Source organism: Rhipicephalus microplus, chromosome 5, assembly GCF_043290135.1.
Source record: "Rhipicephalus microplus isolate Deutch F79 chromosome 5, USDA_Rmic, whole genome shotgun sequence".
Taxonomy (NCBI): Eukaryota; Metazoa; Arthropoda; class Arachnida; order Ixodida; family Ixodidae; genus Rhipicephalus; species Rhipicephalus microplus.
Genome location: NC_134704.1, coordinates 177,324,927 through 177,343,406, shown reverse-complemented (window position 1 = coordinate 177,343,406; position 18,480 = coordinate 177,324,927). Strand labels below are relative to the sequence as shown.

Here is an 18,480-nt window from a genome sequence, read left to right as displayed (position 1 = left end):
TATCGATTTATTTTGCTCCTTAATAAAGTTCCAAAACTTCTGTGGATCTTCTCTTATAAAGTTAAGTAAAGTGTTGCTGAATTAAAACTTCTTTGCTTCTGTGATAGATTCCGACAGAGCTATACGAACAGTGGTTAAATTAACGGCAGCAGCTTCTTTTTTTTTCTTAATCGTTTGGCTTTACGTTTTAACTGAATGGTACGCTTGTTTATCCAAGGTGTGTGTTTAGTTGGTTTTACACGTTTGTTCGGTATGAACTGATCTATGCAGAATAAGCGCATGGCTTTAAACTTGGTCCAAAGCTCAAGGACGTCACTCGCGCGAAATTCACAAAAGCAAGATTCAGGATATTTTATTACACTGATATCGTCAGCCCGTGCAAAATCTTTCACAATCACAGGTGCATGCGTGTCAGGGGTATGTTTAACATCCAGCGAAAAATATACAGCAACAATATCATGGTCAGATAGGCCAGGCTCGACAGATACATGGTAATTAGAAAAGGAATGATCAAGAAAGACGAGATCAAGGAGCGAGTCGAGATCGGTTCCACGTCTAGTAGGCTCGCAAACTACTTGTAAAAGATTGTGGCCAAGCATCAAATTGAAAAGAATGTTTGCATCACGTACAGAACCGGCACCCAATTTGATACGATCCCAGTCAATGCCCGGTAGGTTGAAATCACCAACCACCAGAAGTTTACTTTTATTGAATTGTGAAATGTGGTCACTAATTTTTAATAAGTAATCAGGGGCTGAGTCAGGTGGCCTGTAAACGGCACATAAAACAAAGACATGACCACAAATGTCTAGTTTAACGCAGAGGCTTTCAGTGTCCTTCGATTGGATCAACAAAATTACCTGAACAGACGACTTCGCAACAATGGCCACACCACCACCCCTAGAGGTTCTATCTCGTCGAATTATTTTGTAGCCAGGTGGGATTAAGTCTTTGTCACTAACTTCATCATGTAACCAGGTTTCCATTATAACCATAACATGTGGGGAGTGCGACAAAACAACCGATTCTAATTGATTAGGTTTATTCACTATACTGCATGCCTTAATGTTCGGTGATCTAACAAGCCTTTCCTTGACTTGTCAAGTAGAATGTACATTGGCACGAAAACTAGAAGTTATCTCATGTTGGTTTGTTATTTCATTCCAGATGAATACATCATTATCAATCCAGAGCTTATCGTGCTGACGTGAAACTTTCTTTCCGAGCGATTTTCCATGCTTTGCACTTTCCCATAATAGCTTACATTTCTTCAAGGGGAATTGGGAATAGTCATTCTGAACAAAAATGTTTGATCCCTTCAGCTTCGAAACATTCTTAAAAGTCGCTACTTTCTCGTTATAAACCTGTAGAAACATTATTACTGGTTTTTTAGATCCAGTCCTTCCAAGTCTGTGAATACGGCCAATAGAGATGCACTTGACTCCTAGCCTATTTTCGAGTGTTTCAGTAATAACTTTACGCTTCAGATCAAGATCAGTTTCTGTCTCGTTTATCTCTTCAAGGATACCGCGAATAACTACGTTCGAGCGTCTACTTCTAACTTCGATATTGATAAGTTTGCTAGCGGGATTTTTCACAGACTCCTGAAACGTTTTTACCGAGTTTTCAAGACAGCCTAGGCAAGCCGTATTAGATTTCAAATCCGAGACCCAGACCTGAAGCTGCTTAAACAACTCTCACGTCTCAGCTATCATACTTTCTGTTTTAGTTTTCAAGTCAGCTAATTCATTTTGTAGCAGATTCTGATTTTCAAGAATTTTGTGCAATAGTTCAGCGTTAGTGGGTCCCAGATTTTTTTCAACATCGCCACTAAGTAACAGTTTAAGTGCACAATAACACTCATAGCAAATTTCACAACACTGTCGTGGGCACGACAGAACTAGCAAGAAGCGACAGTCGCTAGTAAACGTAGAAGAGCTAGAACAAACCTGCAAAAAGCAGAAGAACGGCTTGGTAAGTGTCGTGCTTTGGCCAGGCCCACCGTGCCCACAGAAGATAAACTGATCAACTGATGCTTTTATGCAGGTGACGCTAGATGACGTCACGTATCCAGGGGGCGTTGTAGCTTCCTTGAGATGGGTGGCAATTTCCGTTGGTTAAACATTGTTCTATGTCAATGCCTCGAAATGGTCCTTCAGCTGATGAAGGAAAGCCGGTGTTTCACCATGGGGTAGGCGAAGAAGTGACGGCCCAGCGACCCAGTGAAGCAAGCGCTGCAAAAACCAGAAGAATGGCTTGGTGAGCGACATGCTTTGGCCAGGCCCACCGTGCCCATTGCAGTGAAGCACATCTTCTTTTCCGCAGACGTGAATTTTTGCAAACCACAAGACAGTCTTTTTTTTTTTTCCTGTCCTGGCACCAGCAAGGCCCGCCATTTCTTTCACGCTTTTGGCAAAAGTGGGATCAGGTATTGCTGGAAAAAACACTCTTGGAGCTGCAAATGAGGCTACCTCTGATTACTTTCCATTATTAAAAGTTTCTAGCATCTACTTTTCGAATGTTTCATTGATTCGAAGGCCCACTTAATTTGAAGATTTTGGACAGTCCCGGTGACTTTGAATTAACAAAGTTTTACTTTATCTTGAGAGAGCCTTGTCTCATATTTATACCCTAATTAAAAGGAAATGAAATGCAAATTAGGTTTATTCAAAGAGGGCTAGGAAGGCATACACAAAACTTGAAGTGACCCCTGATAAAGTTGTCCAAAGATACATATTGGCGAAACCCATGGACAGGGGATCTTCTTTATCGCCTTGCTGCCATGATTTTGTGAAGAAAAAATTGGCAATTTAAAAAATTTTTCGCTTTAATCATGTGCATTCTGCTTTTCATGGGACACCTAAGGTTTTCATCCTAATCAAGTCTGCTACACATGCTGCCCTGTCATTTTCCTCCCAATGTGGGATGCCAGTTTGGTTGGCTGTTGACAATCAGTAGTGTGTAGAAACAAACCCAAAGCTTTTTGCGAGTAATTATTTTTGAATAATAACTTTATTTTGTATTGGAACATGCTAATGTGATGGGTAAAAGAGCTTTCCTTGCATAGATATGTCTTTGAACTTCAACTTGTGCATGTTACTTTCTCTCCCTGTTCCAGAGATATCAAAATGTTGTAAAATAGTTGAAAAATTAATAAATTGTTGCAGTTTAATTGTGCGCGCTCTATTCCACCCCCACCCCCCCATCCCACATCAGCATGTCCAGCATTTTGCTAGTAGAAATGTGGTCAATCTAAGGGAAAGAATGTGACGATTCATTGTTTGTTACTTGCAAAACTTGGTATATCGCTGAGTTTTGCTGACCATTTTTAGATGTTTAATTCCTGGGCACTAATTCTCTGTTTGATGAAGGAGAATCCTGGTAAACGTGAATGTTTTTGTATGGATATTGAATACCTACTTTGTACGAAAGAATAGAAAAAATCACGGCATGTCCACGAAGTGGATGATGATGAGTGGGCAAGCAGTGGGATTGTTCGGTGTTACCATGAATCACCCAGAACATTTACTACTCACTCATGTAAATGAATGAATAAAAGTTTATCCAATAAAAAAATAAAAGTTTATCCAATCCAATGTAAATGAGTGACAAGGCGGTGTGCAGTTATATACAATGTTTATTGGTTTTAAAGGGTATGTTGCGTTGAGTTGTGAATTCGCGTATCGTAGGGGGTACCTTTCATGTGCTCGTATATGGCGAACAAAGCCAATGGACAAGCTTCGCCTTTAGTGAGCTTCACTCTTAATATTTTAGGGCACATTTTGTTTTGTTAGGCAACACAAATGATACCAACAGACAATTAAAGTCTAGGACAGTTTAAGGGATGTTATCTGTTGTTTGTTTGAGCTGTAGTGCAACGATTTTCACCTGATTTGAAAGGAATTAATGTGCACAAAATATCACCTTTCTTTCGGTTGGGAAACCTTGGAATTACACAAATTACTCTATGTTGAAAAAATTCTTCTGCGAATTCTCCCTGCCACATGAAAGGTTGTTAAATCTTGTGAGAGACTATTCATGAGCAAGCGCGGGAAGTATTTTTTACAGATAAATGTAGTATGTTGACAGAAATCTTTTGCTGGGTGCTATGAGCGTGTTTTCGATGGAGCACGCATGGATGGCCGTGTGCAGGTGAGAGAGGCTTCCCTGCACTGCCTTGGCATCCTTGGTCCCATGGAGTGGCACCTGCCATGCCTATCCACAGCACACTGGAACCCTATCTCGGGCATGGTGGATGAGGCAGACAAAGGCTGTCAGCACATCACCTATGCATTCATCTTTCGCAGAATGGAGCGTTACCTGAGCCATCCAGAGTGAGCATTGACCCTTCAGCATAGTTTCCAGTTTGTCATTCAAAGCAGCATTGTTGAAAGGGACGAACTCTGACAAGTACATGTGTAAATGAAAAGACTCTGAATTGTCGTAACAGATTCAAGCATTCTTCTGTAATGTGAGTGGCATTTATATTTTTAAATCGTGTTTAAAAGTCACAAAAATACTGATGTGCTGTACAACCTAGCAAAAGAGCTTTGAAGCTGATTTATTTATTTATTTTAACGTACTGCACCTTGATAGACTATCGCAGGAGTTGTTCACTTGACTGTACTTACTCTGGTGCTTTTGTGTATGCCACAATCAGTGCTCAAAATTAGAGCATGGCTATTATTATCCGTCCCAGCTCTATTAGTGCTGCTTACAAGGTAATGGGAGTGGCATGCTGAGAAGCCGCACAGCCTTCAAGGCAAATAGTGGAAAATGACGAGCCGTGGTGCGTATGTGCAAAGTGCACACATGGGTAGCAAACCATCGCACACAAACACAAAGTACTCTTGCAGCTCTTGCGCTCACCTCCCCCTGTTCGCAGAATATGTTTGGTGTATACGACTTCAGTGCCACTGCAGATCAAAACATTTGGAATATTTCCTGCTCGACACTTTCTGCATTGCCATTTCATGACGAGATGTTGTGATGGGTAAGCATTTTGTTGTGGTAAAGGAAAAAAAGATCTCATAAAGATTGGTTGTCGGTCCTTTTAACATTACAGGTTTGATCAAATTTTAGCAGTTGAGTAGTTTTGAGACTGTGGTTCACAAGAGCTAAACGAGCATTGCTTTTTGTGCAGCACCAAGCTGTCTCATGCGGCATGCCAGGCACTCAGATCTGCACTGGCTACTCCCACAGGCTTTGCCTTTGCATCACAGCACAGACACGACGATGACATGGTGGACATCTTTTCCTTGCTGCACCCTTTTGTGCCTTCACATTACGATGTAAGTCTCATTTTAGGCTTTGCTTCATGTGGGGTTTCCGTATTGGATACCTGAATGCTGAGTAATCCTAAAATAAAGAAGTTTCACCTATTCAATTATACTAAAATAAAAGTGTTTCACCTCTTTAATTAGGTTTCTTCAGCTATTGTTACGAAAGTTCAACATTTTTTGCTCTAGTGCTGCAGGGAATTCCAATCATGAATGAAATTGCCTTTAACATGTTTTTCAAGTATAGCAGGTTGTCAGGTTTAGGTTGTGATTTAGGCAGTTCAGTGACTCTGGCATGAAGTTTTTGTCGCTGTTTGAAAGGTCTAACTGAAAAGGCACGTTACAATGCATGCAGTGCAACAAGATTGTATGATTTAATGTAGCCGCACGAAAAGGCTGATTTAAAATTCATAAAACAGTTTGTAGACGTTGGGGAAAGGGTGTGATGAAATGGCCACTTAAGTCTTACAACCTTTACCTAAACTGCTTTCTATTAGTATTGTGAATGGTAAATTTTATGTTTGAAGCAAACAGTTATATGGTTCAATTAATTTTAAATTGAATATGAATGGTTATGTATTGCATATTATAGAAAAAATTGGCATATATGTAGCATTTTTTAGCATTTCTTTAAGGTGTATTCACAACATAGCACCACCTTGCTTCAGTTGATACACTTTTACAAGGGGATTACATGCGGACTAATACACCCCTATTTGTACATTTCGAATACTTTGAAATCTCAAATAATTTAAATTCATATCGAAATAGATTTGAATACTTTAATATTCATTGAAATATTTACACACTCCTACTTTCCATATGTTAGCCTCACACTAGTACCTGTAAGGGTTGCACTTGACAGATGTGTAGTTCGATGAGAAATTCTTGATGAACAGGGGCGTCTCTGAAGCCAATGTTCTGACAAGCGGTCTTGTCTTCTTTAAGACAGCAACTTAGCACATCTATGTTGTCATGTTGGTTAGGCAGGTGTGAGGACATCCATCGCTATTGAGAGAAGGTATGAGGCGCCTCCTGGATGTGGTGGCAGAGGGCGATATTGTAGCCGGCGCCGCGCTCACTCCATCAAGTCATCAGCCACATTCGCCAAAGCCTTCAAACTTAAGAAGGTAGACCCTGCTACCAAGTCTTGCAGCTGGGGGTGCATCTGGCGCAGCATTCTGTCGACCTTGACGTCATCGACAACCTCCTCTCTAATTTGGGCGTAAAACTCTGAGATAACATATATGAATTCTTTCAAGTTTTCCTCGGGATGTTGGATGCGTACCTCTAATTCATCTTTCAGCCGCTTATTTTCGTCGGCTGACGCGAATTCCTGACGAAAAGCTGCGACAAAGTCATCCCACGTGGTGAAGGGTCCGGCGAAGCGATGCCACAACTTTGCGCTGCCGTCAAGCGCCGCGATAACGACGCAGCGAACTCGGTCTTCCGTAGGTATACCATTGTTCAGACAAAAGTTGTCTACTTTGATGAGGGATTCTTCTGGCGTCTGTACATCCCTGAACCCCGCGAACCTCAGCAGCGTGGTCGTAATGGGCGATGTCACAGTCATTAGCGTAGCCGGCGCCGGCGGTCAAACAAAGGCCTGTTGGCGTTTGCTGCTCACGGGTATCATGGGAGCGACCATTAGCGCTTGCCGCAGCTCGGCAGCTAGGCGTTCGTCTTCAATAGCAGATCCATTAGTCTGCCTCAGCATAAACTGCACAAATTCGTCATGGATTTCAGTCGGCTCCATCCCGACTAAACACCCACTTGTCATGTTGGTTAGGCCTCACTCCCTAGTCCCCACGACTGCATACGTCCTAGCACAACACCGTCTGTTCATACATTGCCCACACAGGTCCGATGTCCGCTGTTGCCACCTCATCCATGGGGCGCCGCATACTCCCTTCAATACCGATGGATGTCCTCGAAATGTGCATGCCTCAAACACATGCCAACCTAATAAAATGCTAGGTTGGGAGCGTTGATTCATTCTGGAATAGATTCGAGTGCGAAAGGACAAGGCTTTTAAAGGGAAGACGACTTTCTAAAGGGAAGACGAGTTCACAAGCTCTATCTTTGCTAATCGTTGAGCAACTTCGTCAGCCTTCCGCCTTCAAAGTAGATAATGCGGCACACCCTCTGTGCATGGTTCAGTGAAACTTTCACCAAACCAAATAGTTCAAGTTCCTCATTGAGGACCAGTTCTTTTCGGAGGCAGTAGCCAGTGAACCTGATGCGACACAATGGGACGGCTACGTGGCTTACCAAAAAAAGCTGGTTCGCTGACATGCAAAGGAACATAAAAGAAATAGTGCCCGCTGTAGAAAAAAGACAACTTAATAAAATGCTTTGTTTGGCATGTTGGTTCATTCTGGAATAGACCTGAGTGCAAAAAGATGAAAAGCAACAAGAGAAGATGACTACATGAGTGCTCTGTAAGATGTAGTCGTCTTCTCTTCTTGTGGCTTGTCCTTTTCGCACTCAATTCAACTCTCCCAACCACAAAGGTAGAGCGGAAGAGCAAGGGCAAAAATGGGAGATGAGGAGGGGCCGCAGAGGAGAAGATAAGACTGGAGGGCATGTTGAGATAAGCTGGTGTGCCGAATTTAGTTAGTAAAGGGGAAAAAAATTAATTAAAGAAAAGGAGGGTGTGCACACTGCTTGTGTCGGAGACTGTTTTTTGTACCAAAGGTAGAAGGTGGGGAGCACTCCGTTAAGTCAAGAATGTGCTGAGTTAGCTGCTGCTAAATATGATAGTTTCATGGTTATTAAGGCTGCTAGAAATTCGTAGATAAAAGGCTGAAGTCTCACTAGTTTTTGTTGTGTACAGTCGAATCTCGAAAATTCGAACTCGAAGGGGCCCTAAAATTTGTTCAAATTGAAAGAAGTTCGAATTAATGAAAGCTAAATAAACGGAGGGCTCTTCATGCAGTGGCGGATGTGCATTTGAGCTAACACACGAGGGGTAAGTTTCAGAATATTTACATTTATTCACAAATCACAGGACATCCGTTATTAATTGAAGTAATCGGTGATGCGCGTCTGCACACGTTTGCCTTGTGGCGAGTCAATAAATTTCGCACGCAGCTTACATAGCATTTCTACTTCGTCTTCAGCATTCTCCTGGCAAGAGAAGTTGCGCGCAGAAATGTATACCGCCGGCACTTTCTAAAGACGACGACAACGACTGCGTAGCGGAGCCTCCCGCTCTCCGCTACGCAGCCGCTGCATGGCCAGCACGGGACCAGAAAGGAGGAGCGTCTCCACGCGGAGAGAAGCAGATCGGCATTTGAGAGAAAACCAAAACTCCACGGCAGCTTTTTTTTGTTTTGTTTTTTACTCTCTTCGCGCTCGTTGTTGAAAGGAGAAGGATTACGTGGCAGGGACAGGAAAGGGGAAAGCATGGCACCGGCACGTGAGAGACCCCTCCCCCCTCACGGCGCAGAGCCGTGCTCCAGCAAGGGAAAAGGGCTGCAGAAGATAGTGCCTTTTTTTTCCTCTCTCTCTCTCTTGCGTGCGGGGTTGCAAGGAGAAGGGTCTTTACGTGGCAGGGACGGAAAAGGGAGAAGCATGACACAGGTGCGTCGTAGATCGGCATTTGAGGGAGAGCAAACATTCTACTGCAGCCTTTTCTTTCCTTTTCATTTCTTTCGCGCGCAGCGTTGAAGTGTCGCAGGTGCCGCCACAGGATAGTGTGGGGTGCTGCGAGCATTTTTGGAGCATGGTATATTCGAATTAATCGTCGGAAGTGCTTGGGCGTTCGAATTACCGACGTTTTCACCCATGCGAATACACATAGCTTTGACAGGACCTCATCATGAGTTCGAAGTAACGGTGTTTGAATTATTGAGATTCGACTGTATCATCTGTCATGCTCATTCGTGTTCGTTAGGCCTCACTCCTCGAACCACCCGCCACTCACGTCCAACCACAACACCGTCCGCGCACACACTACCCGCACACAGGCCGGATGTCCACTGTTGCCACCATGCCCAGGGGGCGCCACATACCCCCATCACTACCAATGGATGTCCTCACAGCCCGTCCCCCCTTGAAGCGTGAAGCTCCCCGCTGACCTTGGAGGATGGTATTTGACGAGCTGGTCGGCATGGGCCTCGCCACAAGCTCTCCCAGTCTGTGGGTGGACGAGCTTGAAAGTGTTTGCACCAATACGTCTGCAGATGCGGAATGGACCATTTTGCCTTCGTGCCAGCTTTGATGAGATGCCTCTTGCAGCGTCACTGACTATGTGGGTTCAGTTTCAGTTTATTCATTCATTCAAAATACCAGCAGGAGTGTTGGCCTTACCATCAATAATCAGCAGGAGTGTTGGCCTTACCACGACGGTGCTTAATTTTGCACTGAAACCCTTGAAGGCGTAGCACCCAGCGCCGCACATGAGGAGATGCCTGCTCAGTGGTGAACATCCAAGCCAATGACGTATGATCACAGTGCACTTCGAATTCTGATTCCAAATAAGATCGAAATTTCTCTACAGCCCATACGACGGCCAAACACTCCCACTCCTGGACTGTGTAATTATGCTCCGCATCCGACAAGCCTCTGCTGATGAATGAAATTGGCTTCAAAATGTTATCCCGACGTTGCAGCAGCACTGCGGCGATACCAACACTGCTGGCATCTGTTTCAACTACAAATGGTGCATTGAGGTCTGGCAAGCTCAGAACTGCATCTGTTGCCAGCCTTGCTCGGAGAGTCGCAAATGACTGTTCTTCAATGCTCGTCCACTGCCATTTCTGTTGCGTCTTGAGCAAGTTGGTTAAGGGCTTAGCAGTGAGGGAAAATTGTGGAATAAAGTTCCTGTAATATCCAGCTAAGTCCAGAAATGCCAGCAGTTGCTTCATGTTAGATGGCCGTGGGTACTCTGCCACTGCATGCACCTTCTCTTGGTCTGGTCGGCACTCTCCTGGAGATACAACGTGACCAAGGAAGGTGAGGGATTGAGTGCATTGTTGTACTTTGGTTGGATTAATTGTAAGCCCTGCATTCTTGATGCATTGGAGGACTTCACGGACGTGTACCAGGTGTTGTTCTATTGTAGGAGAGTACACCAAAACATCATCAAGGAACGCCATGGCAAATTTGTGGTTTATGCCCTCAAGAACCCTGTCCATTAAAGCTTGCAATGTGGCTGGGCCTTCAGCCGCACCAAACGGCATCCTTGTGAATTCGAAGGTGCCCCTATGACATATGAATGCAGTCTTCTCAACATCTTGTTCCCGCAGTAAAATTTTGAAGAACCCTTGGGAGAGGTCAAAGCTTGTAAACCATTGTGCATTACCTAACTGAGCCTGGAGCCAATCAGTGCGAGGCATTGGGTACACTGGTACCTTTGTGCAGGAGTTCAAGCGTCTGTAGTTGACAGCCACCCGGTAGCCTCCGGATTTCTTTCCCACCAGGACTGGTGCACTTGTCCAGCTGCTTATGCTCCGCCTGATTAGGCCTGCTTCTAGCATCTCGTCCAAGCAAGCATCCATGATGCATTGTTTTTTTTAATTGACTGAGCGCAGTTTCGTGCGCACTGGTGTGCTATCACCTGTGTCGATAGAGTGCTCAATGAGTGTTGTACAACCAGGCAACTTTGTGAAGAGTGCCTCATATTCTCCCAGCAGGCCCTTGAACTCACGCATAACTTCTGCTTGCTGTCCTGAGCCACTAATGGTGTTGCATGCCACAACGTCTGGCTGTTGCTCAAACAAGTTTCCAAGGCAATTGGCATCATCCACTGGATCTGGGGCAACCTTCCTGTCTGGTTTGGCAAATGGAACAACAAGCTGTGGCTCCATACCTATAGTCCACCCGCCCAAAGCTATGTGCAAGGACATGCCAGTGGCTGTAAGGAAGTCCCTTCCGAGCACAACATCCTGGCACAGGTCTGGCAGACAAATAAATTTTTGAACCCCGGAGCCGCCACCCCACTCTATTTTGCATTTTGTAGCCTTGGAGCTCTGGGACCAACCTGATGCCAAGCAGAGTGTTCGAGTTTCGCGTTTCCTTTTTCCCCCCGAAGAGCATGCCTCACCGGTGGCTAGTAAACCAAGGAGACTCTCGCTTGACCCAGTGTCGAGCAATGCACGGAACGTCGTACTGCCGATTCTAACATCCAAGAGCGGCTTCTTCCCTCCTCCGGCTGCAGATGCAACTTGCATAATAAAATTGCAGTAGGAACCCGCCGAACCGGTACCTACTGGCGCCCGTTTCCCGAGCACTGAGCCTGGAAGTGCCCTGGACGGCCGCACTGGAAGCAAACGGCGTTGTCTTGGCACGGTCTACTCGCACAGTTGCGTGCAATATGGTCGACGCCGCCACATCGTTGGCAAACAACTTGGCTCGGGGCCCGCTGAGGTCGACGCCCTGCTGGTGGTCGGTACGTTGGTGCGCCAACAGATTGGGCCTCAATTATGGGCCACTGGTCCCGGTGGTATGACGGTTGCACTGCTGCGGGGTGGAGCGGCCACGCGCACCCAGGTGTCCAACCGGCATTCGTCGCGGAGATGACTGCTGCGGAGTACTGGGGCACTGCCATTGCGTCAGGCATGCTATGCGCCGAATATGCGAAGTCGTGCGCGACCTGATTTGTTTTGGGTGGAGGAGGCCGATATTGTAGCCGGCGCCGCACTCGCTCCATCAGGCCATCGGCCGCATCCGCCAGGGCCTTCAAGCTTGAGAAGGTGGACCCCGCTACCAAGTCTTGCAGCTGGGGGTGCATTTGGTGCAGCACTCTGTCCACTACTCTGTCGACCTTGACGTCGTCGGCAACCTCCTCTCTGATTCGGTCGTAGAACTCGGAAATAACATATATAAATTCTTTCAAGTTCTCCTCCGGGTGCTGAGTGCGTGCCTCCAACTCTTCCGTCAGGCGCTTCTTTTCGTCGGCCAACGCGAGCTCCCGTCGGAAAGCGGTGACAAAGGCATCCCACGTAGCGAAGGGACCCGCGAAACGATGCCACAATTTCGCGCTGCCGTCAAGCGCCGCGGTAACGACGCGAACTCGGTCCTCCAGAGCTATGTCGTTAATCAGGCAAAAATTGTCCACTTTGCTGAGGAATTCCTCCGGGTGTCGCACATCTTGGAAGCCTGCGAACCTAGGCAACGTGGTCGCAATGGGCGCTGTCACCGTCGCCGACATTTGTGTAGCCGGTGGTCCAACAAAGGCCAGTCGGCGCTCATTGCCTTCGGGAACCACGGGAGCGGCCATTAACGCCTGCCGCAGCTCAGATGCTATGCGCTCGCGTTTGATAGCTGATCCATTTGTCTGACGCAGCATAAAATGTACGAATTCATTGGGAATTTCAGTCGGTCCAATCTCGGACGAGCCCCCACTTGTCATGCTCGTTCGTGTTCGTTAGGCCTCACTGCTCGAACCACCCGCCACTCACGTCCAACCACAACACCGTCCGCGCACACACTACCCGCACACAGGCCGGATGTCCACTGTTGCCACCACGGCCAGGGGGCGCCACATACCCCCATCACTACCAATGGATGTCCTCACACATCTATATTAATATTTTTGAACACTCTTGAAAAACGAAGATACAGTGAAAAGCACGTAAACCCCAAACGAAAGTGTCACTTTTTTTTGTGTTGTCTATGTGTTCCTTACCTTGTCCCTGTTTTTCAAGTGCGTTCAAAAATAAATATGCAGGGCTGGAAGTGCTGTGCCAATTGCACCATTCTGTGCCAATCTGACCTGCTGTGCCAGGCTGCTTATAAACGGCGATTTCGATGTAAACCATCAAAGTTGGCCAATTCATATCGTCGACCGAGCAACATACTGAGCATTGGCTAAGCCAAGGACGCGGCCGCATTCATATTCAGTGGAGTTCGATCATGTTGTCAATGTGATTTGGTTCATTCATGGGGCTCTCATTGCTGTTATCGTCACGGTTTCCCTGCAAAAGTGGCGGCACCAACATTAGTAACTGCAATTATTTAGTAATACAGTGAAACCTCGATGATTTGTACCAGCCAGGCACGTGGCAAAATCATGCACTAAACAACAGTGCGTGTTCACAAGTGCTAGTGATACCAAGATGGTCAGTGAGAGGTGCATGTGGCCACTCAAGGTTGCTTATATATATGGTCTACACAAACAGTGGCTGCATAAGGTATAGTTATTTGCCAAGCAAATTTTCTTATTGTATAGGTTAGGAATTCGTGTAGCACGAATTGTGCATGTGTTGTGTAACTTTTACCTGCTATCCAAAGTTTATTTCTTCTCTGCTAGATCAGTTGCCATCCACTGCAAAAAGCAAAACGCACTTCTATCGGTGATTTTCGAACGTACGAGAAACGAAGAAAAAAAGTCAATTTGATGTGTTAAAATTGTGTGAGTGTAATTCTTATGCACGTAGATGTATGTGTGAGTGAGAATACAATCTAGCGGAAATCACGTGTTGCAATATTTCTGTCTTTCTACTTCCATCACTGCCGTATGGTTTTATTGTGAAGGCGTCGTTGCAGAGTAGTGTGCTTGCAAAAACGACGTGATGTCACGAAAGGACACGCATCAGTAAAAATATAGAGCGGTCTTGAGGAGAGGTTTCATGCGTAACAGTTGTTTTGTTGTTTTTTTTTTCATTTTCTTTTCTTGCAAGCACGAGCAAGCAGGTTTTCTAAAGAAAGCTGATCGCAAAACTTTTTTGGGAGAGAAGCATTACAAAATACAGTTTTGTTTTATGCTTGTGCTTATCAGCAAAAAATACCTACTGTATTTGTTCTGGGAAGTTGTGGCCTTAATTTATTTTGACTTACAGGCACTGTTGGGAAGTCTGCCATTTAGGTTGCCTCAAAAGCTCTTCAAAAAATTGTTTGTTAGTACCAAAGCATATGTATCAACTCTATTTTGTTCATGTGGCCATTCTCACAAGCGTCGAAGTCAGGTTATTCCTCGTTGACCAGAAATTGCACTGTCAGGTTTATAATGAACCGGTGTTATTTGGGCATTAGTAGCAGTTTTGGCTACGTAGGAAGGTTCTCTAGGACAAGGTAGCGGTGAGCAACAGCATTATCGTCAGGTAGAGTAGTCCTCCTTGGTCAAATTTGTGAGGGTGCTGACACCCTTTGTAAAGTTGTTTGCGCCACGTGGCGCAGGTGTTTCGCACAAAGCTGTATTTTGAGGTCACAACAATTGAGCGGTGGGTGGTGTTGTGCTTGCGAGCATTTATTGCCACCACCATCATCATCATCATGGTTAGAAAACGTTAGCGCCGGCGGTGACGCCTGGCGGGAAACCTTGGTGGTGGTTGGCTAGAAATAAGCTGGTTTCTTTTGGCATGGGGCGGGAGCACGGACTGTTGCCCCCAGTGGTGGGTCTGCCATGGACGGCACTGCGGGTGGTCTGCGACAGACCCACGTGGTGAGTCCACGTGGTGCGTCCACGTGGTCCACGAGTCATGCGTTAGCGACACCCCCTTGTTTGTAATGTTGTTGAGCGTTGTTCAATATTGTGTAAGGATGTTTTAGTGCGTTGATTATGATTGATGTTTTAATAATTCGGCTGATGATATCGTCATTCTAAAAGCAGTTAAATAAATGCATGTTGTTTGGTTTGGACCAATCGCGTCTGCTGTGTTCGTGTTCCAAGAACGTGGTGCTCTCTCCACATCGAAATCGCACAAATTGCTTCCTGACACAGTAGTGCTCATTATGGCAGAGACAGTGATTGTCTTATCCATAGTCAGCGCTTCTCTGCATTTAGCAATATTTAACTTTTCTAGGGTCTTGTAAATTGCATATCCTACCACATCGACCAGAACGTTCTGCATCTTCGACACACTCTCGCTCCTGTCACATCTTTGCAAATATAATATAGTTACCTGCTTTTAGTACAAGCAATTAGTACAAGCTTTGAGAACATTCACCATCGTGTCCCCCTTTCAAGCGGCACTGCATACATATCATTTGCACGGCAAGTCAGCGTCCGTCTGCTTGCAATTTCAAATTTCGCAGGCACGAAAACACTCAAAGGAACGCACAAAATAGGTGCAGCTGAACCACGAAGAGATGAACATCACTAAAGACGCGCCGAGGTACGCTGGCTCTACAGACGCATGATGAACATGCAATCCTGCGGCGTACCGAAACCATTTACCACTCAATGAAAATGCCCCACCTGTTGACGCAGTGCGAGTGGGAAAGGTACATAACTAAGGCCTCCTCTTTTTATGGTTGGTGTTTGTTATGAGCGGTGACTAGACTTACCCAGTCACGTAAACTATGAGGCCTAGAGAAATAATCCATGCTTGTTCTGCCAGCTTTTTTATGTTTATTTGAGCCACGGCGAACATTTGAACTCGTATAAAACAATTTGATTTTCATTTTGTAGATGGTACTACCATCCAAAAACACCCGTTAGATTTATGATCTATTGAAAATATTTTGTTTGAAGCACTAAGTGGTCGAGTTAGTCAACACTAGTGGATACAAGACACAATATGCATTTACTAATGTGCAATACTCGTTGATTAGCATCTAAAAGAAAGAAAAGAAAAAGCCAGTTTCTTTGGAACTGGTGAGCAGAGAAGTTGCCGAAATTCACTGATGTCTTGTATGTTCTCCAATAATGACAAAAATGTTCACTTCATAGAATCTTGGAGAGGGGCCTGCTGCTTCAAATATAGGAGTTCAGAATATCAGCTTGTATAGTTTTGTTGCTTCATCGGTAATGCGTGACCAAGTAGAGCCACAAACTGCCGCATTGACATAATAATTGTTCAAGTTTTGGTCAGAGCATTAAGCAACTTCGTGTGGGAAGCAAGTGTATTCTAGTCTACAGAACCACTAAATATTTTGGTCCTGCATCGAAAATAAAAAATATTCATACAAAAACTTTCATTATTTTGCCCATTTTCATTGCAGTGTGAATAAATGACTAATTAGTTTATCTCAATATCTCTCCTTAGAAACTTTGAATAGCACTTTGTCTAAAGGCACAGTAAATATTTTGTTATGTTGGAATTTTGCCGTACTCGCCGTGCAACAGAGGCTTGTGCAAGAAACGCTTTTTGTTGCTCAGACTATTTTCATTGCTATTAGGTAACTCTTCACACCAGGCATTAGCACCAGCTGTTGTTAAAAAGCGGAGATGGTAAGCTTTCCTGATTCACACAATTCAAATTTTTACATTGAGCACAGTGAGCATAGTGTGTCCACAAACAATGCCTAAAATGTGAGGTGGTTGCCAACGAAGTGGGACCGCCACCTGAACTGTGTGTTGGTTTTGTTTGGTTGTGTCCGGCAAACAAACAAATCTGTAAAAAATTTTTATTCTTTCAATTTTTCTTAGTTTGTGTGTGTTCATCTGGTGCTTTGCTTGATGAAGGATCCCGCTTGTAGAATTTAATATTTAAGTGAGAATGCAAGAACTGCAAGTTTCATGCTAAAAACTGATGCAGTTATTGACGCCCTCTGTCCATAGCCCACTTGTGAAAGGCCATCTTAGGTTGAACTTTGGTTGCATGATGCCATTTTTGTGATGCCAGGATTTGAGACAGAGAAGAAGCATAACACATACACAGCGCTAACTTTCAAAAATGCAGTTTATTCTGAGAATCAGCGATGCATATATTCTAACACGGCGCGTAACAATCCACGTGCTCAAACCAGAAAACGTGTATCTAAAGCAAATCATGCGACACTTAAATATTCTATTTCTTTTGCTGATAATAATACAGATGGCTTACTGATACACCTGTCACCAAACTTGGCAATGAATCACGCTTCTATAATGAGCCTTGTCATTTCCTTAGTGTTCCTTCCGATTATGCCTGTGTGATGAAAGAGGGGTTGGCAACCGCACTTCTTGCAGTGAATTGCGAAAAAATCCTCAGGCTGCACCTTGGCAACTTTATTCTTGTGTTCGTTGAGCCTCTCATTGATGCATCTACCGGTTTGCCTTACATAGCATGCATCACACATTAATAGAATCCGGTAGATGACTCCTGTGTTGCACGCCTGTTATGGTGGTTCTTTCCAAACACAGCTTTGTCTGTGGGCTCCGTTTTTGTCTTTTGGCAAAGACTGTTTAGCTTGTTGGGTGCTGAAAAAACTACTTGCACGTTGCAACGCTGTGCTAATTTCTTCATCGCCAAGCTTGGTGGCAAGTGCAGGGTGTCTACCAACCTGGAAAATCTGGAAAAGTCATGGAAAAGTCGGGAAATTTCTGAAAAAAAAAATGTGGCCAGGTCATGGAAACTGGCAGCAGTTCTGTGCGACCGTCACAAGAATAAACATTACCATTGATCAGAGCTTAAATAGTTGCTCTTTCAACTGCAGCTACAGTGAGCTGCTCAAAAAGGTGTGGAAAAAAAAAAGCCTGTCCTTAACTGTTGTTTTTTAGTGTAAACGCGAAAGGATACACAACCTATGGAACACAAAGTTTAAATGACGTTTCGGTACCAGATATGCGAGGGAGCCTTGTTCACAATAAAAGCCATAAGAAAGGCACAGCGTACCTAAACTAAGTACGCCTAAATACGTGACGTAAGCGGCGAGAGTACATTGTCATAAGCGTCCCATCACTCCTGTTCAGCGTATGTATAGTCGTCCGTATCTGTATTCCAGGTGCTGGCATGATGCAAGCTTCTTTTAAATGCAGAGCATTTTATAGTCGCACCTACTTGCAAATCCGGTGTCGGTGGTGGTGTCTACAACCATACTGCTCATGCTTGCGTCCCGCGTCTCGTGCCGTATACTCGCGTTTCGTGTTTCCGATGGAGGCGGAAATGTAGTAGGCCCGTGTCCTCAGATTTGGGTGCACGTTAAAGAACCCCAGGTGGTCGAAATTTCCGGAGCCCTCCACTACGGCGTCTGTCATAATCATATGGTGGTTTTGAGACATTCAAGCCCACACATCAATCAATCTCGCGTCTCGTGCCAACTGTCGCTCCCCCCCCCTCTCTTTCGCCTTGCAAGGCCAACTCAGGCAGTGTCTGCTAGTGAAAAATCTACTGCTCATGCTGCACAACCGTTCACTGGCCACTAGATCGATCGTTCGAAATTCAGAGAAGGGCGCCTTTACTTGGATTTCACTTGACTTAACACTTTGCTTGACTCATGTAGATGCGATGTGTGGGGTCTCGAAATTGGCGAGCGAGCGCCACACCACGCTCCTAGAGTGAACGAACACAGCAGACGCGGTTGGTACAATACCAAACAACATACACATTTA

General features: G+C 45.0%; 1 protein-coding gene across 3 annotated transcripts in view; it reads left to right on the top strand.

Annotated features, from left to right (window-relative positions):
• The window catches only part of tefu (Serine/threonine-protein kinase tefu), a 513,274-nt gene that overhangs the window by 304,581 nt on the left and 190,213 nt on the right, over positions 1-18,480 (top strand). For all 3 annotated transcript variants that reach the window (XR_012895493.1, XM_075896220.1, XM_075896221.1), the window contains 2 exons: positions 4,153-4,334; positions 5,144-5,291. Coding sequence is in view for 2 of the 3 variants with exons in the window: in XM_075896220.1 (XP_075752335.1) it covers positions 4,153-4,334; positions 5,144-5,291 (330 nt within the window). In the remaining variant the exon portion in view is untranslated. The remainder of the gene's footprint in view (positions 1-4,152; positions 4,335-5,143; positions 5,292-18,480) is intronic.